Source organism: Orycteropus afer, unplaced genomic scaffold (genome assembly GCF_000298275.1).
Source record: "Orycteropus afer afer isolate SDZICR_OR568_19922 unplaced genomic scaffold, OryAfe1.0 scaffold00219, whole genome shotgun sequence".
NCBI lineage: Eukaryota > Metazoa > Chordata > Mammalia > Tubulidentata > Orycteropodidae > Orycteropus > Orycteropus afer.
Genome location: NW_006921806.1, coordinates 2,245,612 through 2,264,108, shown reverse-complemented (window position 1 = coordinate 2,264,108; position 18,497 = coordinate 2,245,612). Strand labels below are relative to the sequence as shown.

Sequence of the window (18,497 nt, the reverse complement as noted above, 5' to 3'; positions counted from 1 at the left end):
AGTAGGATTGCCCAACCTTCCTTCCGAGGAGTGGCTGGTGGGTTTGAACCGCCAGCCGTCTGGTTAGCAGGCAGGTGTCTTAGCCACTATGCCACCAGAGCTCCCTCAGATGGATTAGAGACCTGAATGTGAAATGTAAAATAAAAGAGCAAATAGAAGAAATAATCAAAAACAAAAACCAAACCCACTGTCATTGAGTTGATTCTGACTCATTGTGACCCTCATTGGGTTTCCAAGGTGATCAATCTTTTTTTTTCAAGGTGTGAATCTTTACAGAGGAGCTCTGGTAGCATAGTACCTAAGGCACTTGACTGCTAACCAGAAGGCTGGCGGTTCAAACCCACCAGCCACTCCTTGGAAGCAAGGTTGGGCAATCTACTTCCATAGTGATACTGCCTCGGCAACCCAAGGAGAGGTTGCTATGAGTCAGGTCTGACTCGATGGCACATAACAACAACAACAAATCTTTACAGAAGTAGATCGCCCCATCTTCCTCCCATAGAGCAGCTGGTGGGTTTGAACCACCAATCTTCTGGTTATCAGTCAAATGTCTTAGGCATTGTGGCACCAGGGTCCTTAATAGAAGAAATAGAGGGTGAGAATGTTCTAAACAAGATTTCCACAGCACAGACCGTAAAGTGAAAATGTAACAGTTTCAATTGCATAAAAACTGATGATTTCTGTACAATGAAGGAAGGAGTCCTGTTGGTGCAGTGGTTAAAGTGCTTGGCTGCTGTGGTAGTTCAGTTTGTGTGTCAACTTAACTGGGCCTGGTTGAGTGGCTGGGCAGCTGGATGTAGTATTCCCCATGATGAGACTGGTAATCAACTCCACAGTGGAATCTACTGTGAGAAGCTCAGTAGCTGCCTTAGGGAATGTGGTCTGCTTCCTGCATATAAGCAGAAGTCTTGGGGAATGGTCTCTAACTTATAGCACGCTTGGACCCTCCATTTATCTATGTCATTGTTCAGCAGCCTGTCATGCTCTGCCAACTTTGAGATGTACAATGAACTTAAATTAATGACCTGCCGTATGGTTTGGTAACATTGGGACTGTACCTTTTTACTTGTCAACCTTGGGTTTGTCAGCCTCAGCTGCCAGCAGCTTTCTGAGTAAAAAAAAGCCTCTCACTTCAGTGGACCGGGAGCTGGAGGCAGAGCTGAAGCCCAAGGCTAAGGGGTTTTCATCCAGCCCCTAGAGCCTGGCACTTTGAACTTGGACTTCTAGCCTTCTGAACTGTAAGAGAATAAACTCCTGTTTGTTAAGGCCATCCCATTTGTTGTGGTATATTCTTGTCAGAGCGGCACTAGCTAACAAGCACAGCTGCTAACTAATAGGTTGGCACTCTGTATGAGACAGATGTAGCAATCTGCTTTTGTAAAGATTTATAGCCTTGGAAATCCTATGGGGCAGTTCTACTCTGTCCAAAGGGTTGCTATAAGTTTGAAACCTCTCGATAGCAACTGATTTGGTGTTGGTTTGTGAATATTGAATAAATAATGCATGTACTGTCAGAGTTGAACAAACCAGTCTTGGAGGACTTACAGTCAGAATACTCCTTAAAAGCTTACTTTGGACACACCATCAGGAGGGGCCAATTGCTGGGAAAGATATCATGCTTGGTAAAGGGTTAGTGGAAAATATGGAGACCATGAGATGGTGTGGTAGTTAAGGTTATGTGTCAACTTGGCTGGGCCTGATTTTGAGTGGCTGGGCAGCTGGATATAGTTATTTCCCATGAAGAGATTGGTAATCAACTCCATGGTGAAATCTATTGGAGCAGCTGAGTAGTTGCCTTAAGGATCTATGGTCTGCTTCCAGTAGTATATAAGGAGAAGTTTTGAGAAAGGTCTCTGCAGCTTGTGGTATACTTTGATCCTATGTGTAGTCGACTAGTCATTCAGCAGCCTGCCATGTTGTTTGCTGCTCTTGGGACTGTTAACGGACTTGAATTAGTGGCCTGCCATGTGATTTGACAGTTTGGGGACTATCATTTTACTTGTTGACCATGGGTTTGTCAGCCTCAGCAGTCAGCAGCTGCCTGAGTGAAGAGACACCTCCAGCTCCAGTGGGCGAGGAGCAGGAGGCAGAGCTGAAGCCCAAGGTTGAGGAAACTTCACCCAGACCCTAGAGCCTGGCACTTTGAACTGGGACTTCTAGCCTTCTAAATTGTAAGAGAATAAACTCCTGTTTGTTAAAGTCATCCACCTGTGGTATTTTCTGTTAAAGCAACACTGTCGTTGTTGTTGTTGTTATGTGCCGTCGAGTCGGCTCTGACTCATAGCGACCCCTCCTTGGGTTTCCAAGGCAGTATCACTACAGAAGTAGGATTGCCCAACCTTCCTTCTGAGGAGTGGCTGGTGGGTTTGAACCGCCAGCCTTCTGGCTAGCCTTAGGCACTATGTTACCAGAGCTCCCAAAGCAGCACTAGGTAACCAAAAGAGATGGATTGACACAGTGGCTGCAACAATGGTTTAAACATAGTAATGATTGTAAGGATGGTGCAGACCAGGCAACATTTCATTCTGTTACGCATAAGGTCACCAAGACTTGGAGCCAACTCGATGACACCTAACAACAACAATGACAACAACATGGCATGAATATGACCCCACTCCTGAGAGGGAATCCTGGGACCCCAGGAAGTTCTCATACAGGGCCACAAGGGCATGTGCACAGGTGTGCATTATTGGAGGTGTTTAGTGCAGAGGTGGGCATGGATGCAGACTGTGGAACACTGTGTAATATTAAGCCACAGAAGATGTATGCCTGATACAACCTGGAGAGAGCTAAGAAACTATGCTGAGTGTAAAATATAATGAAGTCTGTAGCACAATTCCATTGACATAAATAGAAAAAACAAAAACTCACAGAATAGCAGCATATGGCTGCTAGATGGATAGGATGGCTAGAATGCAGAAGATATGGGGACGAAGGGAACAAAGTAAGAGAGAAGCCTGCACATGCTGGCTCTAGGGTGGGCCAGGAACCAAAGAGTACACAAACTCAATTTTGAAACTCAGAAAGTAGGGAAAACCTACTTTATCGTGAGAAGTGATGTCTGAGAAGCTGTGGATGACAGACTCGTGAGGGCAGAGTGGATGTGTGTGATTGTTGTCATCTTGTCTGACTAGACTCTAAGAGGTCCTCCTGTCTGTTTTCAATGCCATCTCATATCAAGACTTTCCATAATCCAGCCTTTGAAGCAGAGGATCTAAATATCAGATTTGCCCATCTGTTCATGGGCCATGCCCCACACTATCACTTCTGCTCTGTGCCTGTACACAGCATGTGTATGTGTGTGTGCATGCATATGTGTACATTTGAGGGACAGGTGAGACAGGGGTAGGGGTTTGAGGGGACCTCATGGAAGTGGAGGCTGATACATGGAGGTTGGACTTGGAGTGAGGAGGCCCAGGGCTGATGCTGACAGGTGAGTGAACTGTGTGACCCACAGGAGACTGGGTGTCAGTGGAGGTGGTGCTGAGAAGAAGAGGAGGAAGAAGGATCAAGGGCAGAGGGAGGAGGGGTGGGGTAGGATGGTGCCTTCCTCTGGAATAGCTCTCCTCCCTTTGTCTCACCACCTCTCTCACTCCACCCTGAAGTATCATTGAATTCCTGTCCCCATCCCTTTCAGGCTTCCTAGGCATCCTTAGGTGGTCCTAAGGCATCTCACATAAGCTCACAGGGAAGGCTTCCTGGTTACTGTCCTCAAGTTAGCCACTGCCACATTTGGTGAGTTCCCACCTGGATCCTGGGGTCAGACCCTCAGTAAGCAGTGGACCTTGGAGACCACCCAGCAGACAGACTTCTCAGAGTTCTGAGTCTGTGGGGCAGGTAGACATTCAATAAAGTGTGTGCAGGGTGTGGGGCAGGGACCAGGGGGCCAGTGAGTTCTTGAAGGCAGGGACATTGGGTGCAAAGCCAGGGCATGATGAGTTCCATGACCCAGCAGGGTGGGCCACATTAGCCATGACACTAGTGGCCAGCACTGGGACTGGTGAGGGCAGGCACTCATATACCCCAAGGAGAATGGGTCTATATCTGTGGAGAGGGTTTCTGCAGGTTGTGTTTTTGACAGCGTCCTCTTGGGAGACAAGGTGAGGAGAGCAGGAAGATCAGGTCAAAACATGTTTTTAGGATACCAGCAACATCACATGCTCTGGGTTGGAATGTAGGACAGTGCAGCCATGCTCTGTAGGATCAGGCCACCTAAGTGGTGCATGGCCTTCACCTTGACCCTGATGTCAAGGATAAGCTTCATAGACTACCTCTTCTCTGAGGTGTGGGTGGGGCCTCCCGCCACAATCTTGTGGTTGTGTCCACCTGGTCCAAGAAGGCCTTGCATGAGGTCCAGCTGTGCTGTGTAGACACACTCACACCCAGCCCCATCCACTCCTCATTCATCTTCCAACAGAGCCCACTTAGACACAGCATACCTGTAGGAGTCAGGTGCAGTCTTCATCACAGAGCCCACGGGCTGGGTGCCCTTGGTGAGTCACTAACCCTCTCTGAGCCTCAGTTTCCTCATTTTAAAATAGGGATCATAAGAGAGGCTGTCACTAAGGGATGGTAAGGAAAAGTCTAGTTATTATGTATTAAATATATGTAAAATGTTCAGGGAACACTGGGAGGGGAAGATGGCAATCAGTAAGTGCTACGGAAAGAACATGCAGCTAACCAAGGGCAGCTTAGGTGGGCAGGACCTGTTAGATGAACAAGTGCACCCAATGAGCAGGAAGTTGGAGACCTAGCCTGAGGGAGCATACAGTAGGGAGGCAGAGGCCCAGGAGGGACAGGCTCTGCCTCATTCTGTTGCTGGTACTACCTATCTCTTTTATCCCCTTTACGTCTTCCAGTTCTTCTGAACCACTTCTGCTGGGCAGAGCAATGGGGACCCTGGAGAAGAGATTGACCATCCAGGAGTAGTTGCTACAAGGAGCCTTGTGTGGTCTGATGGTGCTGAACAGGTGCTGTATGTCCTGCCAAAGGCCCACACAAGAAGGAGGGAGGCAGAGAAACCATACCATATGAGTTCCCTCTGGCTGCTGGAAAAAATGACCACAAACTTGGGGGCTTAAAACAATACAAATTTATTACATTATGGTTCTGGAGGTTAAGAGTTCAAAGTATTCCCAGTGGCTAAAATCAAGGTGTGAGTGGGAGAAGATATGTTTCCTTACCTTTTCCAGCTTCTAGAGGCTGTCACATTCCTTGGCTTGTGCCCCTCCACCCCAATCTTCAAAGTCTATTGTTCCAACTTCTGATTTTGCTATCACATCTCCTTCTGTGACTCCTACTGTCATAAGGCCCATTTGTAGTCTATGTAGTTTGCTGCCTGGGTATTCATTAATTCCTCCTAGTGGATCCTTCAAACAGTTTTTGATATGGCCCTTCTATTTTATCATCTAGTCTCTCAACAGTTGTGGTTACTCTTTGCCCCTCCTGGCCATGCCCCATATAGTTTCCAGGATAAGAGCTTCTCCCCGTCCCAGTGCCAGCACACTAGAAGCTTTTAAACTGACCAATAAGATTTCATCATTAGCTTAATCCTGAGACCTCAACCTTCATGATTCACATAAGCTCTCTCTTACAGTTCCAGCTTGTTGTTCCCTTGTCCCAGGATGCAATTCTCTGTGTGACCCCATGTAGAGAGGTATGCTGTAGTTTCCTCTCTGGGACCTGTGAATATGAAATTCTATTTGTTTTCTAGACTTCCTACATCTCATTTTCCTCTGCTGTACCTAACCCACCATCCACAATACTTAACAGATATCCTTTGGGTCAAATTCAATGCCCCTGCCTCCCACTTTCTCTTATAAGGACCCTTGTGATGACCTTAGGCCCACCCAGATAATCCAAGATAATTTCCCCATTTCAAGATCTATTAATCACATCTGCAAGTCTCTTTTGCCACATGAAGTCATATACTCACAGGTTCAGGGGATTAGGAAATGAAAATCTTGGGAAAGGCTATTGTTCTGTCAATCACACTTATCCTTTATGTATAAGGTCTATAATGTTGAGCCACAAGAACTGGCCTTTCTGTGGCTAGGTTGATGAATTCCAAAAACTTGAAGGGCCAGTTCTCTGATGACCACTCCCAGAAGTAATCATCTAGGAAGCAACTGGGTTGGTGGGAAGATCATTGAAAGTGCTGTGTAGTTGCCTTTTATACTGTTGGATGCTCTGGTGGTGTAGTGCCTAAGGCATTTATTTGACTGCTAACCAGAAGATTGGCAGTTCAAACCCACCAGCCACTCTGCGGAAGGATGACTGGACAATCCACTTCTGTAAAGATTTACCTCCTGGGAAACCCAATGGGGGTTGTTATAAGTTGGAATCTACTCGATGGCAGTGAGTTTGGTTTTGGTTTTTGGGTACTGTTGGATGCAAGAAGCCCCAGTGGTACAGTAAGTGTTCAGCTGCTAACCAAGAGGTTTGAACTCATCAGTTGCTCTGTGGGAGAAAGATGTGGTGGCCTGCTTCTGTCAAGATTTTAAGTCTTGAAAATCCCATGGGGCAGTTCCACTTTGTCTGTAGGGTCTCTACGAGTCAAAATGGGTTTGGTTTGACTGCTGGATGCACCAACAGCAGTCAAATCTACCTTTCAAGGAGCAACATAGGGCAAGCCATGTCTCTGTTTTAGCAACCAAATAGTGATTCGTACATTCCTTGCATGGTGTCTGGTTGAAAACAAACAAGGGGTGCACTTGAACCCATTCTCTTCTTCTCTAGAAGACTTGGTCTTTCACATGCCTCCCAGACAGTAGGACCAGGATTTCCCTCATATCCAGCCTTGACCTTGGTTCCATGGTGGGGTGGGCACAGAATATGCTATCTCTTTCAAGGAGGATCTCTAGCTGTTAGCTCCTTCAGGGTTTTGTGGAAGTGGCCCAACATCAGAGTACATTTGGATTCCTGGGCAGTGGTGAAAGGCTTGGCTTTATACTTCAGGGTAGACCTTGAAACACTCTTTTTGATGATGAATGCAACACCATTCCTTTTCACGCCTCCATTCCTCATTCTGCCATGCCCAGAATTCAAAATGCCAGTACCAGCTCATTCCAGCTCACTAATGTTCTATTACCAAGGCCAAATTTTCCAGCTACTGGTCAAGGTCCTGAAAGGATTAAGATTTGAAAATTGCAGACAGTGAGGTCTGTAGTAGAGGTATATAGGTAGACATATGGGAGTGGGCATAGTGTGGTGATCTTCACATCACATATTAATGCCACCATAGAACATCCACTGTGGAAGAGGCAATGAACCACCACAAGACAAAATGTCCTGCCACCTGCCTTGCTCATTAGGCACTGCACCACTGGCATGTTGGACATACGAATAGAATAGCCACAGTGACAGAGATGGAGGGTAGGCATGGGCTCAGTAGGATGAATGCCCACTTACCAAGGCTGATGTAGCTACTGCCACCACCAAATAGCCAACCTGCCAGTAACAGAGAAGGGTACTGAGTGCCACCATGGTCCCATTCTTCAAGACCAACTGGGCACTTGATGGCAAGTCAGAAATATGGGCCCCCTTCCATTCTGAGTGGTATAGTGACTAAGGCATTTGACTGCTAACCAGAAGGCTGGCAGTTCAAACCCACCAGCCACTCCTTGGAAGGAAAACTGGGCAATCTACTTCTGTAGAGATACTGCCTCGGACCCCAAGGAGGGGACGCTATATGTCGGAATTAACTCAATAACAGTGTGTTTGGTCACCCCCTTCCCCTCCCCTAAGAGGTCCAGAAATTGTCCTACAGGAAGAGGTACATATTGTAGGCATGAGTTTGCTTTTCCTGCCTGTAGGGCCTCTGACTGCTCTTCTCTCTGGGGGCTCACAAAGGGTTTGATCCACCAGCATGGGATCCTTCATAACACTCTTCAGTCCAGGGGACTGGTCCATGTCAGAGAACAGGAGTGGCCCATGACTATGGGGTATACTGGTCAAATCATACACTGCAACACCCAGAAGCAGCAAGGTTGGGCATATGCATCAAGTCCTCTCACACGGCACTGTGTCCTCAATAAAAGGACTACATGGATCAGGAGTGGCCCTACTACTCCCTGACACTCTAGGCTCTGTGGTGGTGGAGGTCCTGGTCCCAAGAATCCTTTTCAACTAATAACTGCAGGGTAACTGGTATTTCTCAGCAGGAGGTAGAATTGACATTACACAACAAAGGCAGAGAATACAAATGGAATCCCAGCTCCTCTTGATAATCTCTTGCATAGTTGTGATTATGAAATGGACAAGTACAGCAACCCCAGCTGAAAAGTGCACGATGGCCAGGGCTCAGAGCCCTCAGGAATGAGGATCAAGTCACCAAATGTTCTGAAGGTGAGGGGATCCATTGTGTAGGGGATCCATAACAGAGAGTGAGAAGCAAGACCCTGAGGTCAGCTGCAGTGGTGAAGGCTCACCTTGTTCATATGCCTTTTCTGAGTTTCCTAGGCAGTTGTTGTTATGTGTCATGGAGTCGGCCCTGACTCATAGCGGCCCCTCCTCGGATTTGCAAGGTGGTATCACTGGTAGCGTAGTGCGTAAGGCACGTGACTGCTAACCAGAAGGCTGGCGGTTCAAACCCACCAGCCACTCCTTGGAAGGAAGATTGGGCAATCTACTTCCGTAGTGATACCACCTTGGAAACCCAAGGAGGGGTTGCTATGAGTCGGGGCCGACTTGATGGCAAAATAATAACAAACAACATCCCTATAGAAGTAGACTGCCCAACGTTCCTTCTGAGGAGGGGCTGGTGGGTTTGAACCGCCAGCCTTCTGGTTAGCAGTCAAGTGCCTTAGACACTATGCTACCAGAGACCCCCTATAATCCTAGAGGAGTTGTTCTCAGCATATATGAAGTCAATCTACGTGAACAAGATGTGCTACCTGAAGCCCCTTGAAGAAAGGGCTTGCTGCCCAGCCGTGGGGAGTGAGGTCAAGCAGGCACCTCCAGTTGTTAACTCCTCAACTTCTCAGCATGGCCTGCATCTAATGATTATGTAGGCAGGCATATAAATGCCTGGCTTTTTAGCTCCAGGACAACTACTGCATAGCCCTATAATGCTTGGGGCCTTCCTGGGTGGTAGTGGCCTTGCACTCTATCACACCTAACCTACACCCTGTGCCTACTCTTGCCTTAGCCCTGCTTCCCATAGGTGTTGATTCCTAGTAATTTTCCTCCAGACAACTCTAACACACCACTCAATTTCAGAGTGCTCAGTCTGTAAAAAGGTGGTGGTGTTTTTTTTTTTTTTAATTTTTATTGTGATTTGGGTGAAAGTTTACAGAGCAAATTCACTTTCCATACAGCAGCTCACAAACACTTCATCTCATGACACTGACTACAATTTACCACAATGCAACAGCTCCCATTTCCTCCCCATGTTACCTCTTCCCTATGTCCTTCCCTCCCATGCGCTCCTGCCCCTGAGCTCTCTCCCTGTGCATACCAAAAAAATAAACCACTGCTCTCCAGTTGGATCTAACTCATAGTGACCCCTCCTTGGGTTTCCGAGGTAGTATCTCTATGGAAGTAGATTGCCAGTCTTCCTTCCAAGGAAGTGGCTGATGGGTTTGAACCATCAGCCTTCTGGTTAGTAGTCAAATGCCTTAGGCACTACACCACCAGAGCTCCCTATGCATACACAGCCCTTCTATTCTGCCATGATAGATCTCTCCAAGGAGTGTATCTACCTAATGTAAACGTTCAGCTCATATGCCTGTCTTTTGTTTGGCTGGAGGTTCAATTCCAGACCTGAAGGGCAACTAGGGGCTCCATCAGGCTCTGTTAGACCAGCAAACCCGGTCAAAAAGGGGGATCTCTTCAATGGTAGGTTCAGTCCTTCCTGTTCACATGGAGAAAGCCACTCTGATGAGCAACTGTCTGTTGCACCCTTGCTCTGTGCCATGAATTGCTAGCTCCAGGTGCATGGCAGGTAAGACCAACCACAGCCATCAACCTCAAGTGTAATGGCCTTGGGGATAAGGGCCAAATAGGAAACTAGATCCAAATGGGCATTAGTGGGTAGGTAGAGTGCCAGTTGGTGTAGGAAAACAAGGTCCTTATGCCCTGTTGCGAAGAGCCGATGATCACAACAGGTTGAAGAGGGAAAGCAAAAGATTTGAGTATTGATACCCAAGGAAAGAGAATCACTTCTCTAAAACGTCTATCTCCTCCAGCAAAGCAGTAAACATGATTATATAGCAAAATGGGAAGGCGGTTAAAGATCCCTTGGACTGCCAGGAATGTCTTTGTTCTTCTCTTCCCTGGTTACTCCAGACTCAGCAGCCCTCTTCCCAGGGTTGTCTTGCCTCATAGGTTACGGTTCTTAGAGGAAACCAGTCGTGGGAGTTATGTTTACAACAATATAATGGAAAACAACAAACCTAAAGAAGACAGCGTTGGTAAAGAGGTTGGTATTCTATTTACCTAAAAGAAAGCAAAAGGGAGGGAAAAATAGCAAGTTAGTCACTATGATTACTGTCTACTTTAATCGTGCCTGCTAGTCTGTTAAAGTTGTAATTTTCAGTGAGGGGCTCGTTTGGCCTTCCACTTCAGCGTTCCACATTAGGGGGCGTCAGAGATAGCTCTGAGAGACCATAACCAGGGAAGTCTGGGGCGCAGTCCTTGCGCCATGGGCCTGGACGCGCGAAAGGGTCGGTGGTTGGCGGGCTCATCAAGTCCGGCTTTCAGGGCGCGTAAGTGACTCGGGTCTCGTTCCAAAGGGCCGAGAAGGACGCGGACAGCCTCATCCATCCATTTGGCAGCTGCCTCCTGGTGCCCGTCGTGTGACAGCCCATTACCAGCGCGTGCATTCCAGCCGCGGGAGATGCAACCCGGCGTCACTGGGCTGGGACAGACAGGCCGGCGCCCGCGGCCGCACCCCGGCGTCTCTAGCCTAGGTGGAACCACGAGAAGCGGCTCCAACTCACGGCCTGGCCCTCTCAGCTCGGCCCACCGCCGTTATTGGACAGCCAGGATCTTTTAAATTCGACCAACCACAGAGAGCTCCGCGTCCTCCGCGCTCCCATCACCGGCTCTATCCAGAAGGAGGTGGGGCGCCATCTCGGCAATTGGAAGTAGGCGAGTGCGGGCGGGGGCGGAGCTCCGCCCGGTTTGCACCTCCTCTGCTAGGGGCGGGGCTTAGTGTGCGTGCCCGAGAGCAAGAACGCGGCCCCCTGATTGGCGTCGTGGGCCAGCGGCTCCTGGGTGCGCGCCCAGGGGCGGGGCAGACCCACGGCTGCGTGACAGTTGTCGTGGGGGGAGGGCGAGCCCAGGCAAGGGGGAGGAAGTGTAAATAGAGCGTCCGCGGCGCAGCGTCGGCCCCGCCACCTCCTGGGCGAACTGCGAGGAGCCCCAGACAGAGATGGAAGAAGATGAGCAAGAGCAGCGCCGGAGAAAGGTGGAGGCCGGGAGAGCAAAGGTAAACGGCAGTGTTCTCCTTTTCCTCACGCTGTCCCAGCGTGGAGTCCTAGGAGCAGGCTCCGATGGCTAACTATCACTGCTCCCTGTCAGGAGCGGACGCCGTTCGTCTGGCCCGCTTCCGAGGTCTTGCCCTTTCCGCTGGCTCATCTGGCAGCCCCCTCCTGGCCGCCGCCATCTTGAATCCGCCGCCCTCTACCCGGGCCCGCCCCCGTCGTGGCTGCAGCCAATCGGTGGCTAGAACGCGCGGCGGCTCGGTGGGGGCCCTGAGGCCGTGGCCGGGCTGCCCTCCTGGCCACCTCCAGTTGCCAAGGAGTTGCCTGTGTCCCTGGGCTACCAAGAGGGGGAAGTAGAAGGCGAGATTGGTCCTTAGAATGGGAGGAGGGGTCTCGGTTCGAGATAGAGGGGATTGGAGAGGGAGGAGGCTAGTTCCTAGGAGAGAGGAGAGGCTATGTGCTTTATCTTCCAGTCCTGGAGTCACTTTCCTCCTGCTGCCCCGCGGGTCCTCGCCCCGCCTCTCCGCATTTCCCTGGAAACGAGGGATCGTTCCACCTCGTTTTGAGTTGAGTTCTACCTTGCCACCTATTCTGAAGACTCCGCGGAGTGTCGGTCTGGTTTGCCAGCGTGCCCAAGGAAAAGTCGGTGGCATAGGAGCACAGCAGCGTCCTTGCCTGCCAGCCCTGCACCCAGACACAAAAGCAGGAGTAAAGAAATAAATAAGGACGCTGTATGACTGTATGAGCTCTGGTAGCGTAGTGCCTAATGCATTTGACTGCTAACCAGAAGACTGGCGGTTCAAACCCACCAGCCACTCCTCGGAAGGCAGATTAGGCGATCTACTTCCATAGTGATACTGCCTTGAAAACCCAAGGAGGGGTTGCTATGAGTCGTATTCGACTCTGGCAATGAGTTTTTATATGACTATAGCTCATTATAGTCATATAATATATATATATATATATATATATATATATAATATCTATTATATATAATAGATATATGGCTCATTATAGCCACTTGCACAGCCGCTTCCCTGGCCTCCATCTCCCCAGAGCCCAGGAGCTCCTGGAGGGCTTCTTGGTATCGGGACTGCCAGGCTGTAACTGTCTTGCAGCCCTGTCGGGGTCGAGCAGCTGGTCAGAGAGAGGGCACCTCGTGGAAGGTGCCTCTACCTGCAAGGCACTCAGGTCCTCCATACTAAAACTACACTCAGATTTACATTTCCCTTGGAATTGTGCAGTTTAGTTTAATATGAACAATGTGTCATTGTTGTTCTTAGGTGTCATCGAGTCATCTCCAACTCATAGCGACCCTTTGTACAGCAGAAGGAAACACTGCCCGGTTCTGCGCCAAATTCATGATCCTTGCTATACCTGAGCCCATCGTTGCAGCCACGGTGTCACTACGGTGTTCCAAGGAGCCCTGGTGGCTCAGTGTTTAGGCACTGGGCTGATAAGGGAAAGATGGGCAGTTCCAACCTACCATTGGCTCCATTGGAGAAAAGTATTGTCGATCTGCTTCTGTGAAGATAAGAAACTCAGCGGGGCAGTACTCCTTTATTATATAGGGTCACTATGAGTTGAAGTTTAATCGGAGTGGACTAAAGGGCATAGAACAACAGGGTGTTCCAGGAATGCATGATTCGTTTACACTCTGAGTTGTTGTTTCTCTTTGCCTGACATTCCCCAGGGGTCCCCTCCTGATCTGGCCTGGGACCTACTGGGGCCCAAGTGGAACTCCTTGGGTAGGTGAGAGTGGAGGAGGAGAAAGGCTAATGTTGTCCCCAGGTGTCTTTGTTATGCTGTGTGCTGCTGTGACAGTTACCACAAGTGAATGGCTTTAACAAACATTTATTCTCTCACAGTTTAGGAGGCTAGAAGTCCCAATTCAGAGTGCCAGCTACAGGGGCAGGTGTTCTATCTCTTGGTTCTGGTGGAAGATCCTTGTCATCACTCTCCCCCTAGGTTTAGGAGTTTCTCAGCACAGGGACCTGAGGTCCAAAGGATGCGTTCCACTCTCTGCTCTTCTTCTTCTTTTTTTTTTTAAAGATACAGTAAAAATCTTTATTTGGCTTTGGTCAGTATAGGTAAGATATACTGGAGTCACAGAGCAATATGCATTAACAGAATACTGCAGTTCCTAAGAACTGAGCAGCTATGCACAAAATTAAGTATTCAGTCTCCTAAAGAGAAAATGCACAGATGTGTGGTAGAAAACTGTATCTAACACTGAAACTACTATAGGACTTCATCCACAAGCCCAATATTTAGTGATGAAACCACTGTACTGGGCAAATTGGGCATTCATAAACCACACCTACTAGAACAAGTCTGACTGTTACCTCAGTATAAGAACAGTGTGAGTAAGAATGCCCTTACACAGCACAGGCTCTGGATGTGCACAGATTTATACAGACATCACTGTGGTATACTTAAGAAAGATTGCCATTTACAACTGCACATTAACTCTTATAAAAACAACTTGACCTTACACAAAATGTCCTTTTGGCAGCATTCAAAGTATTAACTGTTACAATTTCCAAAGTGGCAGAGGTATTGAAGCAAAAAAAAAAAAAAAAAAAACCCACCCCCGCCAAAAGGCAAATTGTGACAAAAGTATGCATTAATTTTCTGGACAGTATCCTTCCTCAAGACACTGTATAAAAATTTGCTGGAAAAAATATTATACAACTGAACCCTGTACATTCCCACTTGAGTCCAAGCCGTTCTGCATGTGGTGGGAAGCCGCAGTTGGGTTACCTTTCCTGCCCACGGCCTTCTCTCCAGGGTCAGGATTGGAGTCTGTGTCATTGGAGTGATGTGTGAGAGAGTTTTCACTGCCCATGGGAGAGTCTACATCTGCTCTTCTTTCTTGGTGGTTGGAGGTCCCTCCCATTTCTGCTTGCTTGTTTAATCCCTTTATATTTGAAAAGAGATTGACTCAAGATAAGATCTAATCCTGTGCATTGTATCCTGCCTCATTGACATAAACCAAACCAGATTCACTCCCCTGAGTGGATTCAAGTTATAGCAACTCCTCCTTGGGTTTCTGAGGTGGTATCACTATGGAAGTAGATTGACCAATCTTCCTTCCAAGGAGTGGCTTGTGGGTTTGAACTGCCAACCTTCTGGTTACCAAATGCCTTAGGCACTATGCCACCAGAGCTCCCCATAAACATCATACCCATTGCCAGTTCTGACTCAGCTACCCTATAGGATGGAGTAGAACTGCCTCAAAGGGTTTCCAAGACTGTAAATCTTTATGGAAGCAAACTGCTTTATCTTTCTCCTGCAAAGCAGTAGGTTTGAACCTTCTACCTTTCAGTTAGCAGCTGAATGCTTTAACCACTGTGCCACCAGAGCTTCTTCATGGACTTCATGGAAATTAGGATTTCCAACAGATAGGATAATTACATTAGATGACAAAATGGAGGATAATTACATAATATTGAGAATCATGGCCCAGCCAAATTGGCATATCTTTTAGGGACACAGTTCATTATACCAGAAAAGACTTTCCCATTTCCCATTCTGTCCCCCATACCAGGGTTCTTTGGGAAGCTCCAAACACCCAGAACAGGACTTCTGGGGTTGAGAGGCCTCAGGGCAGGGTTGATGCTTCAGTGAACTCAGGTGCTTTATCACCTTCCTTTGTCCCAGCTTTTACACAAATACTTCATTGTGCTCACTGTTTTGGGGACCTATTGTGGGGATTAAGACAGGTTGAGTAGTGACCCAAGATCTAGAGGTGGAGAGGACAGCATGGACACTTTGAATTTGAGCCTGCCCCACCCCATCAAGGAATGAACAGGGCCTCTCACAGCACAGCCAAGCCTTAGAACCACAGGACCTTGCTGTGTTTGAGGTCAAACACTGTCAGATATTGGTGATTTCATGTATTTCAGCTAACGGGAGGTGCTCAGAGCTAGTTCTTTCCCCTGAGGAAACCACCCAGAACTCACAGTAGCTGGTGTGGGAGGCAGTGGCAAGGATGACATAGTGTCTAAGGATAGGGTAACAGGCAAAGGCAGGGCAGCCCTTTCTGGCTGCCTGTGAAGGTGAGATTGTGGCTGAGGTTTGAAGGGGAGGCTGCCGTGGCACCCTTTTTCTGCCTTCTCTGTGTGTATGTGTGTTTCGCAAACATGAGGACCAGGAGATGAAAATGAGCCTGGTGCTTAATGTTAACGTGTGTATTTCCTGAGCTTGCAGGTGTCTCGTCAGTGTATGTAATAGTGCCTCCAGAAGCATTAATGGTGATGGGAGATTAGCATCTGTGGTAGTTAAGGTTGTGTGTCAACTTGACTGGGCTGTGGTTTTGAGTGGCATGGCGGTTGGATGTAGTTATTCCCCATGATAAGATTGGATGTGTTATAATCAACTCTATGGGTAGAATCTGCTGTGGGCAGCAAATTAGTTGCCTTCTGGGTTATAGCCTGCTTCTAGTATATATGTAGGAGCTTTGAGAAAGGTCTCTAGCTTTTTGGCACATTCAGATCCTGCATTTGGTTGAGTCTTCATCTCTAGTTCCTGGACTTGAACTGGTGGCCTGCTGTGTTGCCTGCCGATTTTGGGATTGTGCCGTTTTACCTGCCCTTTAGGTTCATCGGCCTCAGCAGCCTGCAGCTGTCTGAGTCAAAATAAGCCTCTGGCTTGCTCCAGTGGGCCTGGAACAAAGAGGCAGAGCTGAAGCCCAAAGTTGAGGGGCCTTCACAGAGTCCCTAGAGCCAACATTCTGAATTTGGACTTCTAGCCTCCTAAGCTATAAGAGAATAAATCCCTGTTTGTTAAAGCTCTCCACTTGTTTATTATTTTAACAGCACTAGAAAACCAAGACAGCATTCATTCAGAAAGAAACAAGCTGCCTCTTCCTGGCCAACCCTAGGCCAGAAATAAGGACTGTACATCAGAAACTACTCATGTGCATCCTTTCTGTCTTAGAGGCAAGATTTGATGGGAGGGTAGTAAAATAAGTGAAAATAAGGTTGGTTCTGATCATAGTCTGTCCTTGAGAGAATATCATTCTCACTTAAATGGCTTTATGAAATTTTTCTGTGTCCATGAATTTAAGTACTTCTACTACTATTTGCAAAGGAGCTCTGGTGGCATAGTGCCTAAAGCATTTGACTGCTAACTAGAAGGTTGGTGGTCCATACCCCCCAGCCACTCTGTGGAAGGAAGAGTTGGCAATCAACTTCCATAAAGGTTCACCCCCTGGGAAACCCAATGGAGGTTGCTATGAATTGGAATTGACTTGATGGTGGTGAGGTTGCTATGAATTGGAATTGACTTGATGGTGGTGAGTTTTTTTTTTTTGCTATTTACAAGGAGCTCTGGTGGTGCAGTGCCTAAGGCATTTGCTAACCAGAAGGTTGATGGTTCAAACCCACCAGCTGCTCCGTAGAAGGAAGATGAGGCAGTCTGCTTCTGTAAAGATTTACTGCCTTGGAAACCCACTGGGGGTTGCCATGAGTCAGAATTGACTTGGTGGCAGTGTGTTTGGTTTTTTTTCTGGGGGGGTGGGGTATTAACATTTACAAAGAGCTCTGGAGGTGCAGTGGGTAATGCATTTGGCTGCTAATCAGAAAGGTGGCAGTTCAAACCCACCAGGTGCTCCATGGGAGGAAGTTGAGGCAATTTACTTCCATAAAGATTTACTGCCTTGGAACACTGTGGAGGCCTCTGTGAGTTGGAATTGACTCAGTGCTAGTAGGATTGGTTGTGGTTTATTACCATTTACATCAACATTCTTGTTAAATGCATTTGCTTTTATGGCAGTGGTTGTCATTTGAGGTAAATGGCTGATGTTAGATCTCATTCTTTTGACTGTTAATGGGACTCTGAACCGAACTGGGTTGTGCCTTCTGACAGGAACGTTTTGGGAAGTCCCAGGTGCTTTGGTGAGCTGTGTCGTGAAAAATAGAGCATCTGATTTCATAAAGGAGAGTGTTAGATTGACCTGGCTTAATTAATTTTTTGCTACTTCTATACCTTCTCTTAGAATCTATCGCTAGGAAGTTTTGTCTAGGGTACTTATTTCCTTGATTGGGGAAAAATGGAGGCAAAAAGGGGAGAGACTTATCTTTGATGTAATTTTAAACCTTAAGTATGCCTTAATTATGTTATCAGTCTTTTTAATAGAGGTATTTTTAAATTTTGTTTTTCTGTAAACTGCCAAAGGCTAGAAAAGCTATTCTGCCAACGAGCCGTATTGCTTTCCTTTGTCTGTAGTGAGGCATAATTAATGGTTCTTTGGGCATAATTCTAAACTTAAATCCTCCATTACAGATATTGATTAAGACAGTGCTTGTGGGAAAGTAGTCTTTCAGTTGATGTGAGTCTGGCCAGGTGTGGCCAAGTGGACAGAGCCAACCTGAGAGCCTCATGTACCCCACGAGTCTGTTGACTCTGGGGTTTTGTTACTTTTTTCTCACTTATCTTTGCCTTTACTACTTGTCTACGTTTTTGCACAGCTTGCTCACTTCCGACAGAGAAAAACAAAAGGTGACGGTACGTATTCGAAGAAAAAGACGGCGAAGAGGAAGGGCTCGACTGTCGATGCGGCTGTCTCGGAGGAGAGTCCGATAGCTGCTGGGGACAGCGCTTTCCTCAGAGAAAGGGATGTTTGGAAAAATACTTCGTGCATCGACACCTCTGAGAAGACAGAAAGGGTGCTTGCGGCTCAGGTAAATTCACTCAGCATTGTGTTTTAACATTTTGCTTATCTTCCAGTTATTCCTAACATAATTTACCAAAGGTGGTCTTCAGTCTGTTTTTGCCTTTCAAAAGTTAGGAAAGAGAATTTTGTTTTATTTCACAAAAGATGAGTAAATTTCACGGATTTGCTCCTAATACATTTTTTATCTTTGTTATATGATATTGAGAATTTTTGGATTGGACTATTTGAAGGCGAGTTTTATCATCAACTTTTCTTTTGGTAATAGAAGTTTTACACATGTGAGTTCTTCATGAATAGTTGTGTATTCATGTGTAGTATTGCAAATCTAACGACTTACAGTCTGTCCTTTACCTTTTTTATTATTATTTTTTTTAAATTGTGATTTGGGCCAC

The 18,497-nt window shown here is 47.3% G+C and overlaps 1 protein-coding gene across 1 annotated transcript in view; it reads left to right on the top strand.

Moving 5' to 3' along the window:
- Nucleotides 1-11,374: 11,374 nt before the first annotated feature.
- Nucleotides 11,375-18,497, top strand: part of PCNT (pericentrin) — a 248,093-nt gene continuing 240,970 nt past the window's right edge. The window contains 2 exon segments of the mRNA XM_007948706.1: nt 11,375-11,431; nt 17,900-18,112. Of these exon segments, the coding sequence (XP_007946897.1) occupies nt 11,375-11,431; nt 17,900-18,112 (270 nt within the window).